The sequence below is a fragment of the Triticum urartu genome, chromosome 6A, assembly GCF_056163025.1.
Source record: "Triticum urartu cultivar PI428250 chromosome 6A, HENAU_Tu73, whole genome shotgun sequence".
NCBI classification, from domain to species: domain Eukaryota; kingdom Viridiplantae; phylum Streptophyta; class Magnoliopsida; order Poales; family Poaceae; genus Triticum; species Triticum urartu.
This window is the reverse complement of record NC_141878.1, coordinates 39,557,243-39,580,267: the sequence shown is the minus strand read 5'-3', so window position 1 is coordinate 39,580,267 and position 23,025 is coordinate 39,557,243. Positions and strand designations below refer to the sequence as shown.

At 49.2% G+C, this 23,025-nt stretch overlaps 1 protein-coding gene across 2 annotated transcripts in view; it reads right to left on the bottom strand.

Annotated features, from left to right (window-relative positions):
• The window catches only part of LOC125516451 (putative proteasome inhibitor), a 34,603-nt gene extending 22,174 nt beyond the window's left edge, over positions 1–12,429 (bottom strand). For both annotated transcript variants that reach the window (XM_048681889.2, XM_087528297.1), the window contains exon 1: positions 12,267–12,429. In XM_048681889.2, the coding sequence (XP_048537846.2) occupies positions 12,267–12,429 (163 nt within the window). The remainder of the gene's footprint in view (positions 1–12,266) is intronic.
• Between the last annotated feature and the right edge of the window lie 10,596 nt (positions 12,430–23,025).

Sequence of the window (23,025 nt, the reverse complement as noted above, 5' to 3'; positions counted from 1 at the left end):
TGTTTAGATGACACTGAAAGTATATACCTGGACAAATGCAGGAAGAATGTGTACCTAGGCCATCGTCGATTTCTTCCGACCAACCATCAATGTCGAAAGAAAGGCAAGCATTTCAAAGGCGAGGCAGATCACCGAAAGAAGCCCGCCATGCGCACCGGTGTTCACGTGCTTGCTATGGTCAATGATTTACACTACGTAATCTTTGGAAAGGGTCCCGGTGGACTAGCTGTTTCGAATGACGCTGAGGGACACGCACCCATGTGGAAGAAGAAATCTATATTTTGGGACCTACCCTACTGGAAAGACCTAGAGGTCCGCTCCTCAATCGACGTGCTGCACGTGACGAAGAACCTTTGCGTGAACCTGCTAGGCTTCTTGGGCGTGTATGGGAAGACAAAAGATACACTCGAGGCACGAGAGGACCTGCAACGTTTGCACGAAAAAGACGGCATGCCTCCGAAGCAGTATAAAGGTCCTGCCAGCTACGCTCTTACGAAAGAAGAGAAAGAAATCTTCTTTGAATGCCTGCTCAGTATGAAGGTCACGACTGGCTTCTCGTCGAATATAAAGGGAATAATAAATATGCCAGAGAAAAAGTTTCAGAACCTAAAGTCTCATGACTGCCACGTGATTATGACACAACTGCTTCCGGTTGCATTGAGGGGGCTTCTACCGGAAAACGTTCGATTAGCCATTGTGAAGCTATGTGCATTCCTCAATGCAATCTCTCAGAAGGTGATCGATCCAGAAATCGTACCAAGGCTAAGGAGTGATGTGGCGCAATGTCTTGTCAGTTTCGAGCTGGTGTTCCCACCATCCTTCTTCAATATCATGACGCACGTCCTAGTTCATCTAGTCGACGAGATTGTCATTCTGGGGCCCGTATTTCTACACAATATGTTCCCTTTTGAGAGGTTCATGGGAGTCCTAAAGAAATATGTCCGTAACCGCGCTAGGCCAGAAGGAAGCATCTCCATGGGCCATCAAACAGAGGATGTTATCGGGTTTTGTGTTGACTTCATTCCTGGCCTTAACAAGATAGGTCTCCCTAAATCGCGGTATGAGGGGAGACTGACTGGAAAAGGCACTCTGGGAAGAGACTCAATAATATGCAGGGACGGATATTCTTGGTCTCAAGCACACTACACAGTTCTACAGAACTCTACCTTGGTGACCCCGTATGTCGATGAACACAAGAACAGTCTGCGCTCCAAACACCCGGAGCAGTGCGACAACTGGATTACATGTGAACACATCAGGACTTTCAGCAGTTGGTTGGAAACACGTCTCAGAGGTGACAACACTGTTTGTGATGAGTTGTACTTGTTGTCCAGGGGACCATCTTTGACTGTATTGACTTACAAAGGATACGAGATAAATGAGAATACATTTTACACGATCGCCCAAGATCAAAAGAGCACCAACCAAAACAGCGGTGTCCGCTTTGATGCAGCAACCGAGAGCGGAAAGGACACATATTATGGTTACATAGTGGACATATGGGAACTTGACTACGGACCTGATTTTAAGGTCCCTTTGTTTAAGTGCAAATGGGTCAATCTGTTAGGCGGCGGGGTACAGGTAGACCCACAGTACGGAATGACAATAGTGGATCTGAAAAATCTTGGGTACATTGACGAACCGTTCGTCCTAGCCAATGATGTGGCACAGGTTATCTATGTGAAGGACATGTCTACCAAACCGAGAAAAAGAAAAGATAAGGAAGCGAATACATCATACGATGAGCCAAAGCGCCACATAGTTCTTTCAGGAAAAAGGGACATCCTGGGAGTGGACGGCAAGACAGACATGTCTGAAGATTATGAAAAGTTCCATGAAATTCCTCCCTTCAATGTCAAGGCTGACCCAAGCATCCTGATAAACAATGAAGATTATCCATGGTTACGGCGCAATAAGCAAATGACACAAGCGAAGAAAAAGTGAAGACTTTCTCCCACAATAAGCAAATGCTATGTGGGTGAAATTATGATACCATCCCAACTTTCAACTTTTTCAGAGTTCATTTGAAATGCTTTCATGTCTTATGGTTCGATACTTTGATACTTCGAAAGTGATTGTCCATTTTGTACACGAAGTGCATCAAGTTTTTGTCGTAACCCTCTCTACTTTTTGGAACATGCTATGTGGGTGAAATGATGATACCATGCCAACTTTCAACCTTTTCAGAGTTCATTTTGAAATGCTTTCCATTTTCAGAGTCATTTAGCTCAAAGAATGAATTAATAGCAAACAGAATGAACTACAAAACTTTTATGAAAATAAAAACAATCAATTAAAATATTATGTTATGATCAACTAAAATAAAACTATAATATTCTTCAATAGCAAAAAGAATATAATTTGTGTGACCTAAAAGCAAACTATAAGTATTTAATTGTAAGTATAAATAAAAAATAAATAGCAAAGAAGAAAAAAATTCTAATTTTATAGTAAAGTTATTCATAAACTAGTGATTCACACAAATTTTTAAAAATTCAAATTTAAACTATTTAAAATTTAAAACTAATGGCACTAACAGAAAGTTTATAATTTTTTTGACCTAAAAGCAAAAAGAAATCACTAAAAAACTGTAAGTATTTAGTTTTAAGTAGAAATAAAAAATAAATAGAAAAAAAATTCTAATTTTATAGTAAAGTTATTCATAAACTAGTGATTCACACAAATTTTTAAAAATTCAAATTTAAACTATTTAAAATTTAAAACTAATGGCACTAACAGAAAATTTATAATTTTTGTGACCTAAAAGCAGAAAGAAATCACTAAAAAACTGTAAGTATTTAGTTTTAAGTAGAAATAAAAAAAATAAAAAACCAAAAAAATATAGAAATAAAAAAGAAAAAACCAAAAAAAATGCCACCTACTGGGCCTCCACGGCCTGAATACGACTAGAAACCCTACATGGGCCAGGATTCAGGCCCGCAGAAGGCCCAATAGGCCAACAGGCAAAGCAGTGTCAAATTAGGCCCATAGGCCTGCTGTTCAGAGGAGTTCGAGAGGGAGGAAGCAGCAGAGCTTATAAACTGGTGTTGGGCGCTGTCAACTAGCGATGTGGGACTAAACTTATGGGCGCGGGGCAGCACAAGGGTATTGGTCCCGGTTGGTGGCCCTAACCGGGACTAAAGGTGGCATTGGTCCCGGTTTGTGGCACCAGCCGTGACCATTGCCCCCCTTTAGTCCCGGTTGGTGGCACCAACCGGGACCAATGGCCTTCGCTTCCCGCCCTTTGGGCTGCCGAAAAGAGGCCTTTGGTCCCGGTTGGTGGCTCGAACCGGGACTAAAGGGGGCAATGGTCACGGTTGGTGCCACCAACCGGGACCAATGCTCCGTCTATATAAGCCACACTTGTGAAAATTTTGGTACAGTTTCTTCGATCGCCGCCAGGCTGCCCCTCTGCTCGCCTCGCCGTCGCCGCCGTTGCCCCTGCCCCGCCCCCGAGCGCGCCCTGCCTCGCCATCGTCGCCGACCCCGAGCCGCCCAGCCGTCGCCCTCGCCCTCGCCCTCGAGCTCCGCCGTCCCCGAGCCCCCGAGGTCCTGCCCCGCGCGCCCCCGGCCCGAGCTCCGCCGTCCGCCGCCGCCAAGCGCGCCCCGCCGTCGCCCTCGCCCTCGCCGACCCCGAGCCCGTCCTCGTCGCCGTCGCCCCCGACGCCGGCCGCCCGCGTCTCCTCCCCGATCCCTCCGGGAGAGGTAGCCCATCCTCTCCTTCCTTCCCTGCTCCAAATTTGCAAAATATTGATATGATGTAGATGTATGTATGTATGTATGTATGTATGAGTTGGGGAGAAAGTTTATAATTTTTGTTCATATATACTGTAGATGCATGTATGTATGATGAATTTCGATATTTTTTTGTTCATATATAATGTAGATGTATATGTATGTATGGAATGATATCGATGGATGTATGTATATAGAACATTCGTAGAAAATATGACCAATGTCCCCCTCCGGTTCACCCGGGAACACTATTAGTAGAAGGAGAAGAAGAAGGAGAAGACGAGGAGAGGAAGAAAAGGAAGAGGAGAAGAAGAAAGGAATAGAGGAGAAGAAGAGAAAATTAGAATATATATTCTATTTTCTCTTTTCTCCTCTACTCCTTTCTTCTTCTCTTCTTTTTTTTCTTCTTTTTTTTCTTCGACACATGGGGGGGGGGTCGAGAACGTCGGACATTCATGAGAGAGGCGAGGAAGAAGGGGAAGAAGAGGGAGAAGAAGAGGAGAGGAGGAAGAGGAAGTCTTCTCCTCTATTCTTTCTTTTCTTCCTTTTTCTTCTTCTTCTTCCTCTTTTTTATCGGGAACGAGGGTCGTCGAGAGGTCGAGGAGCGGTAGAGGAGAAACCCTAAATAGAAAGTATCATCGGTGTGAGATACAAGTACCGTCGGTGTCGGACACTACACCCACATCCCACAAGTGGCGCGGGCTTCGACGCCCACGTCACTTGTGGGACGTGGATGTAGTGTCCGACACCGAAGGCCACATGTATCTCACACCCACGAAACTTGCTAGCTATTTAGGGTTTCCTCTACCAAAAAGAAGAGGAGAAATAAATAAGAAGAAGAAAAAAGAAGAAAAAGAAGAGGAGAAGAAGAAAGGAATAGTGGAGAAGAAGAGAAAATAGAATATATTCTATTTTCTCTTTTCTCCACTATTCCTTTCTTCTTCTCCTCTTTTTTTTCTTCTTTTCTTCTTCTTATTCTTCTTATTCTTCTTATTCTTATTAGCCCGAAGTTGAGAGAGGTTTCCTAGTGTCAAAGTATTGAAGAAATCCATGCCTTCATCATTAGCCAGAAGTAACCAGGGCATGTTGGTACGAAGTTCTGCAAAGTTGTTTTGGAATGGAGTCCCGGATAGAATAATCCGCCTTTTGGTACCAATTCAGCAAAGGCCTTCCAAATAGCGATATTCGGAAGGCTCTTGCTGAACTTTGTACCAAAAGGCGGATTATCCTATCCGGGAGTCCGTTCCAGAACAACTTTGAAGAGCTTCGTACCATCATGCACATGTTTCTTTCGCCTAATGATGAAGACATGGTTTTGTTGAATCCTGAGACACTACGCAACCTCCCGACCCCTCGGCGATCCTATCGAACATGAGAGGAAGAAGAGGATAAAAAAAGAAGAGGAAGAAGAAAAAAAGAGGAGAAGAAAGAATAGAGGAGATCTTCTCCTCTATTCTTTCTTCTCCTCTTATTTTTCTTCTTCTTCCTCTTTTTTTTATCGGGAACGAGGGTCGTCGAGGGACATAGATGTAGTGTCGTCGTTGTCGATATATACCCCCTCCCGATAGCTTACTATGATTAGGTAGCTAGTTCTACGTTTGGCACTAATATATCCGTCTATCATGTTTGAATAATAATTGCCATGTTGTAAATATTTGTAGAAACTATGGACACCGCCCTAGACGAAGCAACAAAAGAAGCGTTGTTGAGGGACATAATCACAGAAGGAAGTGATGCCATCTCGTTGTTTCTCAACGAAACCGATGGTCTGGAAGGAGAGGGTGAACAAGCTGGCTACGGTGACCTAATGCCGGTGCAAGAAGAAGAACATGAGGACGGCTCCGGTGACCGAACCGAGTCCGGCCAGGTATATATATTAGTTAAGCCTATGCTGACTAGCTGATTGATGCATTCATTGTTTTGGTATGTACACATATTAATTAAGTCTTTGTTCTTTTTTCTAGCCCTCCGGATCGAGCACAACTTCGGTAAAGAGACAAGGCCCGAAGAAAAAGTTGAGCTCGGATGAAAAGTTTGAGATCATAGCAATCGCGCCCGACGGCCAACCTATTGAACCCCTCCGGACAAAGAGCGCATTTGTTGCTCAGTGCGGGGTTCTGGTTAGGGACAAGATCCCGATAAGCATCCAGCAATGGTTTAAGCCGGCTACAGAAGACCCTGAGGTCTCTTATGTCAATGATATGCACAAAAATGATCTTTGGACTGAGCTGAAGTCAAATTTCACCCTACCGCCTGAGGATAATCCAGAGAACCCAGTTAAAGAGAAATTAATCAAGTGTTTTGCTCTGAAGAGGATGGCAGAACTATTCAGGAGGTGGAAGAAAGAGCTGAATAAGTTTGTCGAAAATAATGAGACACCAGAATTTAAGGGCAGATATGAGAATATCAGAGATCACTGGCCCGCATTTGTGGCCCACGAGACATCGGAAAATAGTAAGAAGATGTCGGCGACAAACAAGCAAAATGCTGCGAAGAAGAAGCTTCACCATCGCACGGGGTCAGGTGGCTACCTCGTAGCCCGGCCTAAGTGGTCCAAGACTGAGAATGATCTGGTTCATAAAGGGATCGAACCAGAGACAATTAACTGGCCAGACCGTTGCCAGACTTGGTTCTTCAGGGCTGGCGGAACACTGGACCCTGTAACAGGGAAGTGCATTTGGACGAACGATCAAATGGACATACCAGTCAGTAAGCTTAAGCAGTATATCGAAGCAGCGCAGGAAGGGACGTTCTTTCCATACAGAGAGAACGACGAGCTCACAATGGCCCTCGGGAATCCTGAGCACCCTGGACGGACACGAGGCACGCCAGGCTCCATTCCGTGGAAGGTTGGGTTTCCGGACGCAGGCGGTTACAAATCCCATGAGAGGAGGAAAAAAGTGCAGCAGACCCAAATACAGGCGCTGCAAGCAAGGGTAGACGCGATAGAGGAACGAGAAGCAAATCGCAGCAAACGTACTGCCGAAGCCTCCCCCGAAGCTACCCTGCCATCTCAGCGCAGAAGCAGCGTGGCTTCCACCAAGCTGCTTCAGCCGGAGCATGCCTTGACGGCTCCTGCCAGCTATCCCGTGGATGCTATAACAGAGTCTCAAAATTGCCACCTTATGACGCAATGGATGAATTTGAAGGTCAAGGCGGCTGTTGGCTCTGTTTTTCCTACTGAACCCGGCGCAACTTTTCACTGTCGGCCGATTCCAGAAGGATATGCTAGGGTGATGGTGGATGAGATAACAGAGGGATTTGAGGACCTCCAGCTTGACCACCCTACCGGTGAAGGGGAGACTCGGCTGGGGTCTGCTCTGAAGACTCCATGCCTATGGCGGAAGGAGCTCATCAACCTTCCGAACTGGACGCCACCGCCTCCTCCTCCTCCTCCGGCGAGTCAGGGCACTCCGCCTCCACCGCCTCCTCCTCCGGCGAGTGACGATCAGGGCCCTCGGTCGGCTCCTTCTCCGGCGCGCGGCGGCACTCCGCCTCCTTCTCCGCCTGCGCCGACGCGCCCGAGCAGTCAGCCTCCTCCTTCTCCGCCTCGTCAGCAAGGGCGAAAGAGACCTGCCGCCGCTCCAGCTGCTCCGGCGCGTCGTAGTCCTTCTCCTTCGCCTCTTAAGCAAGTAAAGAAGACAACCGCTACGTCTGCTCGGTCGGCGTCTAGTAGTACAACCAGAGGCGGGAGGACATACTGATTCGGTCCTTCTCTGAAGACTCGAGAGAAGTTACCATACGAGAGGACCCAGGAGGAGAATGCCGAGATCGTGCGAGAAGAAGTGAAGAAATTCTTTGAAGGGGTGAAAGCAAAGAAACATCCACCTCCGGAGGAGAAGGTAGATCGGGTGAAAGTGAAGCGCACTCTGGCTGCCCTGGCAAAACCACCGAAGTCTGATTCGCCGAAAGGAAACTATGACCGCATTATTGGAAAGGAATTTGCCGAAGCGGAGCGGTCGGGAAGTACTGTCAGTGATCAAAGGCTGAAAGAACGACGAGCTGGGAAACAAATTGCCCAGCTCGGCGAACAAGTGAAGCAATCGTGCCCCCCGCTCAAGGTGCCTAGCCACAACGTCGATAATGATCCGAGGATGGTGCCCGGTTATAGCAATCTTGCAGATTACCTGCCCGACGAAGTACATTATGAACCCATGGACGTGCAGATACAAAGATACGAGTACGGGAAGCCTCTCGTCAAAGATGAAAGATCTCTATCAACGATGATGCGAAGATTGCATGATTGGTACTTGAAAATCTGTAGAGACTCTGGGGGGAGGAGTACTTTGTATGCGAGAGTTAAACCGGAGCATGACCTCGTTGGAATTGATCTGTTGCCTGTTCCATTTGAGGAGTTCTTTCAGTTTTTCAATCAATTGGCCCTCGATAAAGCAACGGTCACCTGCTACTGTCTGTAAGTAGTACTACTTCTGTCATTAAGTCTCTCTATATAGCTCAGCTCTTTCATTGCATGTATTTATAATTATCCTCACTATATTATGCAGATTGAAGATCGTCGAATTGAAGAAAAGACAAATCGGTGATATTGGGTTCATTAACACAAATATCATAGATGCAACTCAGGTTAAATTTCATGTCGCAGCTACCGAGGCCAACTTGCTACGATCGTTGGTAATAAATGAAAACAAAGATATAATACTCTTTCCTTACAACTTCAAGTGAGTGTTACTGTCTTGTGCATATTCGGTTTCCCTTATGTATTAGTCAAGGTTATAGTAATGTAATTGATGAGTTATGCATGCGTGTGCAGTTTCCACTATATTCTCCTAGAGATTAAGCTTGAGCAGGGAGTAGTAACTGTCTTAGACTCAAGACGAAAAGCCCAGGACTATGCGGACATGACTCAAATGCTCGAGAAGTAAGTTAAATCGATCATTATCCAACATATCAGCAACTTTGTTCATTTCCTGATATATCAAGTAATTGTTTTCTTTGTCTGGCAGGGTTTGGAAAAAATTCACCAAAAAAGCTCCGGGACTCCCGAAGAAGCTGCAATTTAGACACCCGAAAGTAAGTACTATAGTAGCATGTTCCGCGCATCTCCTATTGATTCAAGCGCTAGTTTGATCAATACCATTTGGCATTCTTGCTTATCAGTTTGATTGACCTCTATTTCTTGTAAAGTGGTTGTGGCAGGAACAAGGGAATGATTTCTGTGGATACTACATTTGCGAGTCCATCCGCCACACGACCTGTGAGCGGGGCTACTCTGACGAACAATATGAAGTGCGTAATAAACAACATTCACAATTTTATTTTATTACCATCATTTGTGTTGAGTTTCATTCATTCATATATATATATATATATATATATATATATGTATGTATCGACCCCCTTCTTCAAATTAGATGTTTCGGAAGCGGGATGAACTCCTAGCACCAGCTCGCATGCGAGCAATTCAAGAGGAATTGGCGGCATTCTTTCTTGACCACGTGATCCCTGAAGACGGAGAATTCTATGTGGACCCTGAGTCCGTATGATTACATTTGTAAGAGATAATTATTGTATATATGTAGCCGGTAGTGTCAGATAGATATACGAGAACTTGTTGTTCGACCAATCTCTCGGAGAAGGAGAGGTGGTCGATATAACTTCTCTCTGTATATATGCATATATGTTCATGACGATCTTCCTTTTCCTTTGTTTGCTTACTAGCTAGCTAGCGTGTCTAGTCCTCTCTATATACGTATGTATAGTACGTAGCGTCGACCAAGCACGGACATAAGAGAGGACACTTCTCTCTATTAATTATAACTAGCTAACACAATATATGAAACATCTAAATTAACCCCGCAAAACCCCCAACCCCCCCCCCCTTAAAAAAAAACCCCAGCCACAGAAGTGCTGACGCGTGGATGCCTATTGGTCCCGGTTGGTGCCACCAACCGGGACCAAAGGGTCTCCTGACTGGGCTCTGCGCAATGCCCACGTGGAGGGCCTTTAGTCCCGGTTCTGGATTGAACCGGGACTAAAGGGGGGAGGTATTAGTACCGACACTTTAGTCCCGGTTCCGGAACCGGGACTAAAGGCCCTTACGAACCGGGACTATAGGCCCTTTTTCTACCAGTGATGGCCGAAACAGCACTTCCTATATATAATTCTTTACCTCCGGACCATTCCGGAACTCCTCGTGACGTCCGGGATCTCATCCGGGACTCCAAACAACATTCGGTAACCACATACAAACTTCCTTTATAACCCTAGCGTCATCGAACCTTAAGTGTGTAGACCCTACGGGTTCGGGAGACATGCAGACATGACCGAGACGTTCTCCGGTCAATAACCAACAGCGGGATCTGGATACCCATGTTGGCTCCCACATGTTCCACGATGATCTCATTGGATGAACCACGATGTCAAGGACTTAATCAATCCCGTATATAATTCCCTTTGTCTAGCGGTATTGTACTTGCCCGAGACTCGATCGTCGGTATCCCTATACCTTGTTCAATCTCGTTACCGGCAAGTCTCTTTACTCGTTCCGTAACACATCATCCCGTGATCAACTCCTTGGTCACATTGCGCATATGATGATGTCCTACCGAGTGGGCCCAGAAATACCTCTCCGTTTACACGGAGTGACAAATCCCAGTCTCGATTCGTGCCAACCCAACAGACACTTTCGGAGATACCTGTAATGTACCTTTATAGCCACCCAGTTACGTTGTGACGTTTGATACACCCAAAGCATTCCTACGGTATCCGGGAGTTGCACAATCTCATGGTCCAAGGAAATGATACTTGACATTAGAAAAGCTTTAGCATACGAACTACACGATCTTTGTGCTAGGCTTAGGATTGGGTCTTGTCCATCACATCATTCTCCTAATGATGTGATCCCGTTATCAATGACATCCAATGTCCATGGTTAGGAAACCGTAACCATCTATTGATCAACGAGCTAGTCAACTAGAGGCTTACTAGGGACATGGTGTTGTCTATGTATCCACACATGTATCTGAGTTTCCTATCAATACAATTATAGCATGGATAATAAACGATTAACATGAACAAGGAAATATAATAATAACTAATTTATTATTGCCTCTAGGGCATATTTCCAACAATTCTCGCTTGTCATCTAAGCTTCAATCCCTTGGCTTCTCTCCATCCAAAGCAGATACCTCTTTGTTCCATTATCATCGGCATGGGATCACCATATTTATGCTCATTTATGTTGATGATATAATTGTCACTAGTTCCTCTGCCAAAGCAGTTGATGCTCTCCTTCATGATTTGCGCATGGACTTTGCACTCAAGGATTTGGGCAGTCTGCATTATTTTCTGGGCATCGAGGTAAAACCTGTTTCAAATGGCATTGTTTTGTCTCAAGGAAAATATCTGCTAGATCTTTTGAAACGTGTTGATATGAAAGGTTGTAAGCCTGTCACTACACCTTTATCTGTCTCTGAGAAGTTGTCTTTATATGATGGTGATGCACTTGGAGGGGAAGATTCCACCAGATATTGCAGCATTGTAGGTGCATTGCAGTATCTGATCTTAACTAGACCTGATATTTCTTTCTTAGTCAATAAAGTTTGTCAGTTCTTGCATGATCCTACTAGTGTGCATTGGACTGCGGTGAAACGTATTCTTCCCTATTTGCAAGGAACACCGTCTCATGGATTGAAAATTGTCAAGTCAAATTCTATGTTAGTCAGTGCTTTTTTAGATGCAGACTGGGCAGGTTGTCTTGACGACAGAAGGTCTACTGGTGGTTTTGCAGTTTTCCTTGGCAGTAATCTTGTTTCTTGGACTGTTCGTAAACAAGCAACTGTGTCTCGTTCAAGCACGGAAGCTGAATACAAGGCACTTGCTAATGCTACTGCAGAGATTATTTGGGTTCAGAATCTTTTGACAGATTTGGGTGTGCCACATCCCAAATCAGCCTCTCTCTGGTGTGATAATCTTGGTGCCACTTATTTATCTGCTAATCCTATTTTTCATGCGAGGACGAAGCACATTGAGATTGACTACCACTTTGTTCGAGAAAGGGTAGCAAATAAATTGTTAAATATTCGGTTTATACCTACTGGTGATCAAGTGGCAGATGGATTCACCAAACCTCTCACGGTTCGACAGTTAGAGGCATTTCGACGCAATCTCAACTTAGATAGTTGTGATTGAGGGGGAGTGTTAAACATCATGTATAAAGGCGTGTACACATATTGTATTCTGTTGTAATCCTAGCTAGGTTATTATGGATGGACTCCTCCTTATCTCCTGTATAGCTTTACGTGAGGATCAAGTCTCTGTAATAACCTAGGCAACCTGTACCTCTCGATTGATCTCTGATCGATCTATATAACGTGAACACGTCCCTGCCGCAGAGGCATACGCTTCCAGCCTTTTCTCACACCGAGAATCATCATCAGATATGCAACAGGAGCCCTAAACATGGGGTCTGTCAAATCCTAACTAGCAGACTACAGTACGCTCACACTAAAAAACACATATATACGTACATAACATAACCCCTAGGGCTAAGGGCGTAAGGCGGAACGCACCTGCGGGCAGGCGATCCATGAGCGCGGCTGGACCGGCGGCGCAGAGGGAGTATCCGTCGGCGAGGAACGCGGCGTTTGCAGCGAACGCGATGCCATCGTGGGCGGAAATGAAGACGGGGCGTGCGGCCCTCACGACCGCCATCGCGGCCTCGGCGGTCACCATCCTGATGCTGTAGGCGTCGGTCGTCGGTCACTGCGCTCGGTCGTGGAGGCGGTGGTCTCGCGGCGTTCTGGAGAAGTACCTGTTTATTGACGAATTGCGCTCTCAACGTCAGGCTACATGGGCAGCAACAGGCAGCGTCCAAATTAGAAAATCCATATTACCAGGCGTGGATCTGGAGGTGAGCACGGAGGGAGCAAGGGCGGGTCGGGCGTGGGGGCGCGGCCAGCAGAGCGGAGGCAGTGATGCCGGGTCAGACGTCGGGGAAGGGCCGGAGACTGCGGCGGTGATGGGAGGGAGTCCTGGGGATACGCGGCGGAGCAACGGGGCGGCGTGGGACGGTGCGGCGGTGGAGTGGCGGCGCCCTAGAAAAGGAAGGGGACGAGGGAGCAGAGGAGAGGCTGGGTCGGGGGGAATGAAAAAGACTAACAAGTACTAGTAACTGAGATCTGAGTAGGTCCCATCTGAGTATGGCTTGCCCGAGCGCATCAGTGACTTTGCAAAAGGAAGTCGTCGCGGCAGTTTCAGTCAAAGCGAAGTCTTCAGTTTCAGTTCATCGTGCGTCCATCGTCACCTTGAATGCTTGCACGTTCGTTCCTATGGCACTAAGTTTTTTTTTTAGTTTCTTTTGCGAGAAGGCCTAAGGCAGATATGTTAAGTAACACGTGTCTTCACAAACTCACCCGTACAGAAAATAAAATTATATTTGAATTATTATTAGAGGAGCCAAAGTCTTCTTCCTCCTGTATCCACCAGCGGCGTGCCGTGAGCATAGGTCGATGCCGCCTCGACTGAGCAAACATTTTTGTACCCAGGAGCTTGTAGAAGCAGCGGCTGGAAAGTTGTCGATGTAGACCAGGAGATGCCGACGGCCACGATATGTGAAGCACATCGCCGGCCCACAGAACAAAACACCAAAAAGACACTACTAGAAAATCGTCGTCACTGAGTTCTCTCTTTTTTGTTTGCCGAATACTAGAACGCGGGATCATGACAAAAGCTGTGTTCACCGAGTTTGCCTCTCGGTGAACAACAGGACACGGCACATGGGAGGCAGTACCGAGCTCCATGCAAAATGCACTCGGCAGACATGAAAGAACTCGGCTTATGCGTAGTGTGCTGAGAACCTATTCAAATGCACCCGACAAATCCGAGCCATGTTGCCTGGCTGTCTACAGCTGACTGCCGTGACGGTGGGGACGCTTTGCTGGGAACCTAGTCAAAGCTACCCAGCTTATGCCCAATATGCCGGGAAACTAGTTAGAGGCACCTGACAAATAGGAGCCATGTGGCATGGCCGTTTGTAGCTGACCCGTGACGGTGGGCGACCTGTGCCGAGACCCCGATGAATGGTAGTCGGCGAACTATGCGGTACTTAAACCACCAAGCCCTAGGCGTCACTCCGAAACAATTCTATCGATCAGGACAGGCGGTGGCTCGTACCCTTTAATGAAGGTTGTTTGGAAACAGGACCTTCTCCCACAAGGGATCTAGCTTTGTAGTGGGGATGCATCAGGTTTGTGAAGGGGGTTTGGGGGCCGTTCCTCCGATGGTCTCAAAACTTTCTCTGCGCTCATACAAGTCCATTGAAAGACACGTGCCAGGACCTAGCCTTTTCCGGGGCCGCCAGTCATATTTCCGTGCATTTTCTGCATTTCCAAGGGTTTATGCCGGAAAATTAAGAACGGAGCAGCGGGCACATGAAATCATGGACGGAAAGGGCTGGGAGTCCCTGCCCACAGTCTTCGGTCCATGCCTAGGTAGGCCCTGCACACACAATCGAGAGGGTGGGCTTAACCGGGGGGGGGGGGGGGGGGTGCACGGGGAGGCCGTCAACGGGCAGCCTGTTGAATCCCCAGAAATTCACGGGAGCCCGAAAAATGACGGGACCTGGCGCGACATCTTCACACGGCCCTTGGAGGCTGTGCTAAAAATCATATACCGTTTGGAATATGTCTTCATGGAGGTTGTGTGGAAACGGGACCTTCTCCCACAAGAGATCTAGCTTTGTAGCGGGGATGCATTCAGTTTATGAAGGGGGTGTGGGCCTGTTCCTCTATTGGCCTCCAAACATTTTCTACGCTCACACGAACCCGCTGAAAGACATGTGCCAGGTCCAGGGTTTTTACGGGGGCCGCCGGCTACATTCCATGCATTTCCTGCATTTCCAGGGGTTTATGCCGAAATTCAAGAACGGGGCGTTGGCCACATAAAATCTTAGAAGGGAAGGGCAGGAAGTACCTGCCAATTGTCTTTGGTCTATTTCCACGCCTTGCACACACAACTGAGAGGGTGGGCGGGGGTGGGGGGTGGGGCGAGGGTTGGCCGGCAGCATGTGGTTTGCTGCGGTTTAAATCCCCGAAAATTCATGAGAGCTATGCTACTTATGAGCTGTGTTGGGATTTCCTAGAATAGGAGAGGATGATGCAGTACAATCTCTACTTCTAATGGAGCAGTTGGTAATCTCGATTCCAGGTTTTTTTCGTCCCATCTCCCATGGTTTTTTTGGTACCTCCTCCCACCTCCGACTTAGCCACCAAGAACCGAAAAAACCTCGTGCTGAGGCCCCAACCCGCATCCATGCACGTACGACCGAAAAAAGACCTACAAAGGTTAACCAATGAAAAAAGACCTAGGGAAACTAACCAGCGACAAAAACACCCTAAACCTATCGCCCGCACGTGCGATCGACGACTCCTGCCCTCGAGCGAGGTCTCCCTTCGCCGCCGCCCTTCATCCCTTCGCCGCCGCTGCTCCACCCAGAGCCACCCTCTTCCCCGCTGCAACGCCCGTGCCGATCCATCCCTTCGCCCTAGATCCATCTCTCCGCCGTCGCCGATTCATTCCTTTGCCGCCGCCGTTCCATCCCTCCGCCGCCGATCCATCCCTTCGCCGTCGCCCCGCACATCAAAGCCGCCACCCTCCTCGACCAGCCCCAGCTTCTGCCGCCTTGCCCCTATCTTCCCTCCAAGCTTGACGCCCTCACCCCCCCCCCCTCTTGGAGGCAGGCCACCCGCCGCTCATCTCGGCGGCGTCAGGTGCGGGCGTCCCTACCATGGCATCAACGGCGCGGCGGCTCCTTGGTCCGATCGCGGCGCTGATGCATCTGGATCGGCGGGGGTAGCTGGCTCGCTGGCTGGCGTTTCCTTGGATGCGCACATGTTCTAATGGTGATGGCATGACCATAGATCGTATGAATCTAGAAGACTTTGAGGCGGCTCATCTGCGTGGATGGTTGTGCCCTCTTTTTCCTCTTTGCATTTTTTCTTGTTAATTTTTTTTAGCTTGTTTGCATTGGCAACTAGAAAAAAGACATAGAATCCTAGATTTCTACTTTTTACGAGAAGCTCGTACCTGATCTGTAAGCTCACCAGCCAAGCTGTCCATTGGGAGTTCAGTAGATATATGGAGTAAATTTACTCACCTTGCCCACAACCTGTTTGAAGAAATTTCTCTTCTGATTTGTTGGTATGAGGTGGCTGTTTTTTATGTATATATATGCAATACCAAAATTTAATCTAATCAGCGCGCTTATCTTTGAACCTAAAAAGGATAAGAATAGACACCCAGGATTAAATTTTGGTATTGCATTGTTGAGTACTTCCTGTGAATGTTCTATAGCCTCTATTGTGCAGTTTTCCTTTTTTTTCAGGTTGTCCAGATGAGCACCGGAAAATGGCAACTTTGAACTGAATCAGCTCTAAGCTCCTAAATTTGTGCATAACTTAAAAACACTACAGTGCTACCTCCCCGTAGTAATAATTGGTATATTATGATTTTTTACATGTTCAATCAATTGCACTGATAAATCATTTATGCTTTTTTAGAACAAGCATCAAGCATCACTTATAAATCATTTATGCTTTTTTTAGAACAAGCATCAAACATCAAGACTTATGATGGTGTTTGGTGACCGATAAAGATGACTGGAAAGGCTCTTTCCAAGCATAAGGTGAATCTTGTACATTTCACTTCTTAATATAATTTGGCAAGTACGATGTTTATTTTCTGAAAACTATATCCCTGTTGTGGGTTATCTGACTAAACTTGCATTCTCTGCTTGGCACTGATACATACTCCATCCGTCCCAAAATTCTTGTCTAAGATTTGTCTTGATACGGATGTATCTAATACTAAAAAGTGACTTGATACATCTGTATTTAGACAAATCTAAGACAAGAATTTTGGGACGGAGGGAGTATATATTAATATGGGCAAAGGAAATTCAAAATATTTTATGTCAGGGAAAGAATTCTAAAACCACATAAGTATCTTGGGGCTGGTTAGGACAGTGCTCATATTGTTTGAAACTTTACTATATTTGATACTCTAAATCTGATGTGAGCTACCGATGGGTGTGCTGTTGATCGTGCGAGAGAACTAACCCACGATAGAGAGCTATTGTTAGCAGTGTGCAGGGGTTAGGAGCTTCTCTGGGGAAGGGATGGACATCGACAACATTGACTTCAACGGCGGCGCTGTATCCTACGCACCATGGCCGCCTGGATGGCCAGGCACCATATGCAGGCGACTGCCGTGCTAGGTATCCTCGACCGTTGCTGCTGTTTTTCTAAAGATATGCTTATTCCATTTGCAGAACCATCGAATTAAAGCCGTATGGATGAAGTGGCGCCAAGCTTCTGGCATTCTCTATGACAAGAGAGTGCCACAAAAGCTAAAAGGCAAATTCTACAGGGCGGCGGTTTGACCCGCAATGTTGTATGGTGCGGAGTGTTGGCCGACTAAAAGGCGACATGTTCAACAGTTAGGTGTGGCGGAGATGCGTATGTTGAGATGGATGTGTGGCCACACGAGGAAGGATCGAGTCCGGAATGATGATATATGAGATAGAGTTGGGGTAGCACCAATTGAGGAGAAGCTTGTCCAACATCGTCTGAGATGGTTTGGGCATATTCAGCGCAGGCCTCCAGAAGCTCCAGTGCATAGCGGACGGCTAAAGCGTGCAGAGAATGTCAAGAGAGGGCGGGGTAGACCGAATTCGACATGGGAGGAGTCCGTTAAGAGAGACCTGGAGGATTGGAGTATCACCAAAGAGCTAGCTATGGACAGGGGTGCATGGAAACTTGCTATCCATGTGCCAGAGCCATGAGTTGGTTGCGAGATCTTATGGGTTTCACCTCTAGCCTACCCCAACTTGTTTGGGACTAAATGCTTTGTTGTTGTTGTTGTTGTTGTTGTTGATGCTTATTCCATTTGCACCAACCTTGCTGTTTAGTAACATGAACGTCTCTGTTTCTTCTACTACAATGACAGGATAAGAGTACCTTATCCCTTTCAGCGGGGTGCTCCAACTTCTGATGGTGGTGAAGCTTTTGCAACGATGGCTGCATCATCCCCGCTGGAGGTTTAATTAAACTGAGGTAAATATGCCAAAATCTTTTGTCAAATAAAAACATGACTGTCTATTTTGCTTGTCAGGATCAAGATCTCTAGCTATAAATGAAATTTTCATAGTAGTTTTTGTTGGCTTTGTGTAACCCTGATAGCAGCTTCTTGGAAGGTTGAGATGTGTGGCAAAGGATTTCAATTTTCCTATTTACACAAAGGAAACTCGAGGAAGGTTCAGATTTCTCATGCTTGGTTCTGTGCTCTGAGGGTTACATAGACAAAAATGCCTCCTATTTACACAAAGGAAACCCGAGGAAGGTTCAGATTTCTCATGACTGCTTCTTGGGTATTTCATGCCTGTACCATCTATAGGAAAATATAGTTTGTTTTATAGCTGATGATGCTCGATGCTTTTTTATCGATATGTAAATGCTCAGTTTTAGCTCATACACTACATGGCAAAAGCTAATTCTGATGGGTCTGATGCAAATAATTTTCATCTTCTGACATGCCTTGACTTGAGTAGTTAATTCTTTTATAAGAATCTATGTAGCTTTGTATTGTTGCAGTTTCATTATATATCCATTTACCAATACATCTAAAGATTCAACAGTGTAGAAACCACCATCAGTCTTGGGATTGCAAATTGTTTCTTCATTCCTTAGGTGCGAAGGAGCCGAGGTCGTATCTTCTCGAGGCATCGATACACTTCATTTTCCTTTTCCTTTTCCCTATTTATGTTCTTGCATTTATTTCTTCTTCTTGGACCTCTCTGTCCGCTGCTTTAATATGGTTCCGATTGGCGCCCTGCATCTCCTGAGATGTATGGATTTTGGTCGAGGCAGTCATCACATAAATAAAACTAACATCTTCTCAATTTTTGAATGGATTTATTAAATTGCCTTTCTCTTGTTGGATCACATACCTGATTTTTTTTTGTCCTTGAAGCAAATACCATGACATGAGCTTGAAGATTTCAAAGATACAGAAGGTCGACAGAAAGAGGATACACTGATTTCAGTTGGGGTCATTTAAGAGTTGAGTCTCTCCCTAACAGGTAACTCAACTTTCAACATATTCATTGCAGAAGCAGAAACAAACGGGATACATGACCTAAATACTTGCATTGAGACATGTTTTTGCCCGTGCCTCAAACTGGAATGATGTCCATGCTTTTGACCTCTACAAGTTACCCACACACTACCAGAAAAACTGGGTTTGCCGACGGCCAAATCTATGCCGACGGCCCCCGTCGGCATCGCCGCACCTATGCCGACGGCCAAGGGTGGGCCGTAGGCGTAGAAAAGCCGTCGGCATACATTGATCTATGCCGACGGGGCCGTCGGCATAGTCGTGGCCGTCGGGACCGCCCGAGATAAGCCTACGGCGCCCGTCGGCATAGGACAGGCCGTCGGCATATCCCGGGCCCAACTCCCTGGTCAGTGCTGACGCTTGACGGCGTTTATCCTACGCCGACGGGCGGTAACGGCGGCCGTCGGCATATCTGTGGCAGAGGTATGCCTACGGCGTAGCCGTCGGCATAGGCCCCTCTGCCACGTCAATGATCCGTATGACACACCACGTCATCGATCCGTGTGTGCACAGATATGCCGACGGCCTGGCCGTCGGCAAATGTTTAATTTACTTAATTTTTTATATTATCTGTGGCAGAGGTATGCCTACGGCACGGCCGTCGGCATAGGCCCCTTCGCCACGTCATTGATCCCTGTGCCACGCCCCGTCATCGATCCGCGGGATAACCTGCGTGTGTGCACAGATATGCCGACGGCCTTGCCGTCGGCATACGTATATTTTACTTTATTTTTTTATTTTTACTTTGTTTTGTTATTTTTACTTTATTTTAGTTTTTGTTTTTGCATAAGATAATTATGCCTTATCTAAAAAAACATTCCCGATGGTATATCGATTGCCGCCCCCTGTTACGAACGTCGCTATCGCCGTGTCACGGAGGGGGTAAACGGACGCGTGGGGTCTACACGGAGGGGATCTTGCTGTGGGTCTGGCCCGGATGTTGCTCCAGAGTGTTCCTATGGGCTGACCTAACACAACCGGGTGGGGAGGTCCACTGGTCAAAGCCCGTCCGTGCAAAGTCAAAGGGCTAGATCGCGTGGTCAATCGCTACAGGGTTAGGCGGGACGGGGGCCCTGGGGGGTAGCAATGCCACCGGAGCGTGGCACCGGGCCCTCATACATGCGGGGTGGTGTGGTGGCATGTCTGAAGAGGCGGCACGCGTGTCCGGGGTGTGCCACCCCTCACGGACGGCGCCGCCGCCGGCACTTGGAGGGGGGAAACGGACGCGTGGGGTCTACACGGAGGGGATCTTGCTGTGGGTCTGGCCCGGATGTTGCTCCAGAGTGTTCCTATGGGCTGACCTAACACAACCGGGTGGGGAGGTCCACTGGTCAAAGCCCGTCCGTGCAAAGTCAAAGGGCTAGATCGCGTGGTCAATCGCTATAGGGTCAGGCGGGACGGGGGCCCTGGGGGGTAGCAATGCCACCGGAGCGTGGCACCGGGCCCTCATACATGCGGGGTGGTGTGGTGGCATGTCCGAAGAGGCGGGACGCGTGTCTGGGGTGTGCCCCCCCTCACGGACGGCGCCCCCGCCGGCACCTGGAGGGGGTAAACAGACGCGTGGGGTCTACACGGAGGGGATCTTCCTGTGGGTCTGGCCCAGATGTTGCTCCAGAGTGTTCCTATGGGCTGACCTAACACAACCGGGTGGGGAGGCCCACTGGTCAAAGCCCGTCCGTGCAAAGTCAAAGGGTTAGATCGCGTGGTCAAACGCTACAGGGTTAGGCGGGACGGGGGCCCTGGGGGGTAGCAATGCCACCGGAGCGTGGCACCGGGCCCTCATACATGCGGGGTGATGTGGTGGCATGTCCGAAGAGGCGGGACGCGTGTCCGGGGTGTGCCCCCCCTCACGGACGGCGCCGTCGCCGGCACCCGGAGGGGGAAACGGACGCGTGGGGTCTACACGGAGGGGATCTTGCTGTGGGTCTGGCCCGGATGTTGCTCCAGAGTGTTCCTATGGGCTGACCTAACACAACAGGGTGGGGAGGTCCACTGGTCAAAGCCCGTCCGTGCAAAGTCAAAGGGCTAGATCGCGTGGTCAATCGCTACAGGGTTAGGCGGGACGGGGGCCCTGGGGGGGTAGCAATGCCACCGGAGCGTGGCACCGGGCCCTCATACATGCGAGGTGATGTGGTGGCATGTCCGAAGAGGCGGCACACGTCTCCGGGATGTGCCCCCCTTCACGGACGGCGCCGCCGCCGGCACCTGGAGGGGGGAAACGGACATGTCGGGTCTACACGGAGGGGATCTTGTTGTGGGTCTGGCCCGGATGTTGCTCCAAAGTGTACCTATGGGCTGACCGAACACAACCGGGTGGGGAGGTCCGCTGGTCAAAGCCCGTCCGTGCAAAGTCAAAGGGCTAGATCGCGTGGTTAATCGCTACAGGGTTAGGCGGGACGGGGGCCCTGGGGGGTAGCAATGCCACCGGAGCGTGGCACCGGGCCCTCATACATGCGGGGTGGTGTGGTGGCATGTCTGAGGAGGCGGCACGTGTGTCCGGGGTGTGCCCCCCCTCACGGACGGCGCCGCCGCCGGCACTTGGAGGGGGGAAACGGACGCGTGGGGTCTACACGGAGGGGATCTTGCTGTGGGTCTGGCCCGGATGTTGCTCCAGAGTGTTCCTATGGGCTGACCTAACACAACCGGGTGGGGAGGTCCACTGGTCAAAGCCCGTCCGTGCAAAGTCAAAGGGCTAGATCGCGTGGTCAATCGCTACAGGGTTAGGCGGGACGGGGGCCCTGGGGGGTAGCAATGCCACCGGAGCGTGGCACCGGGCCCTCATACATGCGGGGTGGTGTGGTGGCATGTCCGAAGAGGCGGGACGCGTGTCCGGGGTGTGCCCCCCCTCACGGACGGCGCCCCCGCCGGCACCTGGAGGGGGTAAACAGACGCGTGGGGTCTACACGGAGGGGATCTTCCTGTGGGTCTGGCCCAGATGTTGCTCCAGAGTGTTCCTATGGGCTGACCTAACACAACCGGGTGGGGAGGCCCACTGGTCAAAGCCCGTCCGTGCAAAGTCAAAGGGTTAGATCGCGTGGTCAAACGCTACAGGGTTAGGCGGGACGGGGGCCCTGGGGGGTAGCAATGCCACCGGAGCGTGGCACCGGGCCCTCATACATGCGGGGTGATGTGGTGGCATGTCCGAAGAGGCGGGACGCGTGTCCGGGGTGTGCCCCCCCTCACGGACGGCGCCGTCGCCGGCACCCGGAGGGGGAAACGGACGCGTGGGGTCTACACGGAGGGGATCTTGCTGTGGGTCTGGCCCGGATGTTGCTCCAGAGTGTTCCTATGGGCTGACCTAACACAACAGGGTGGGGAGGTCCACTGGTCAAAGCCCGTCCGTGCAAAGTCAAAGGGCTAGATCGCGTGGTCAATCGCTACAGGGTTAGGCGGGACGGGGGCCCTAGGGGGTAGCAATGCCACCGGAGCGTGGCACCGGGCCCTCATACATGCGGGGTGATGTGGTGGCATGTCCGAAGAGGCGGCACACGTCTCCGGGATGTGCCCCCTTTCACGGACGGCGCCGCCGCCGGCACCTGGAGGGGGGAAACGGACGTGTCGGGTCTACACGGAGGGGATCTTGTTGTGGGTCTGGCCCGGATGTTGCTCCAAAGTGTACCTATGGGCTGACCGAACACAACCGGGTGGGGAGGTCCGCTGGTCAAAGCCCGTCCGTGCAAAGTCAAAGGGCTAGATCGCGTGGTCAATCGCTACAGGGTTAGGCGGGACGGGGGCCCTGGGGGGGTAGCAATGCCACCGGAGCGTGGCACCGGGCCCTCATACATGCCGGGTGGTGTGGTGGCATGTCCGAAGAGGCGGCACACGTCTCCGGGGTGTGCCCCCCTTCACGGACGGCGCCGCCGCCGGCACCTGGAGGGGGGAAACGGACGTGTCGGGTCTACACGGAGGGGATCTTGTTGTGGGTCTGGCCCGGATGTTGCTCCAAAGTGTACCTATGGGCTGACCGAACACAACCGGGTGGGGAGGTCCGCTGGTCAAAGCCCGTCCGTGCAAAGTCAAAGGGCTAGATCCCGTGGTCAAACGCTACAGGGTTAGGCGGGTCGGGGGCCCTGGGGGGTAGCAATGCCACCGGAGCATCGCACCGGGCCCTCATACATGCGGGGTGGTTTGGTGGCATGTCCGAAGAGGCGGCACACG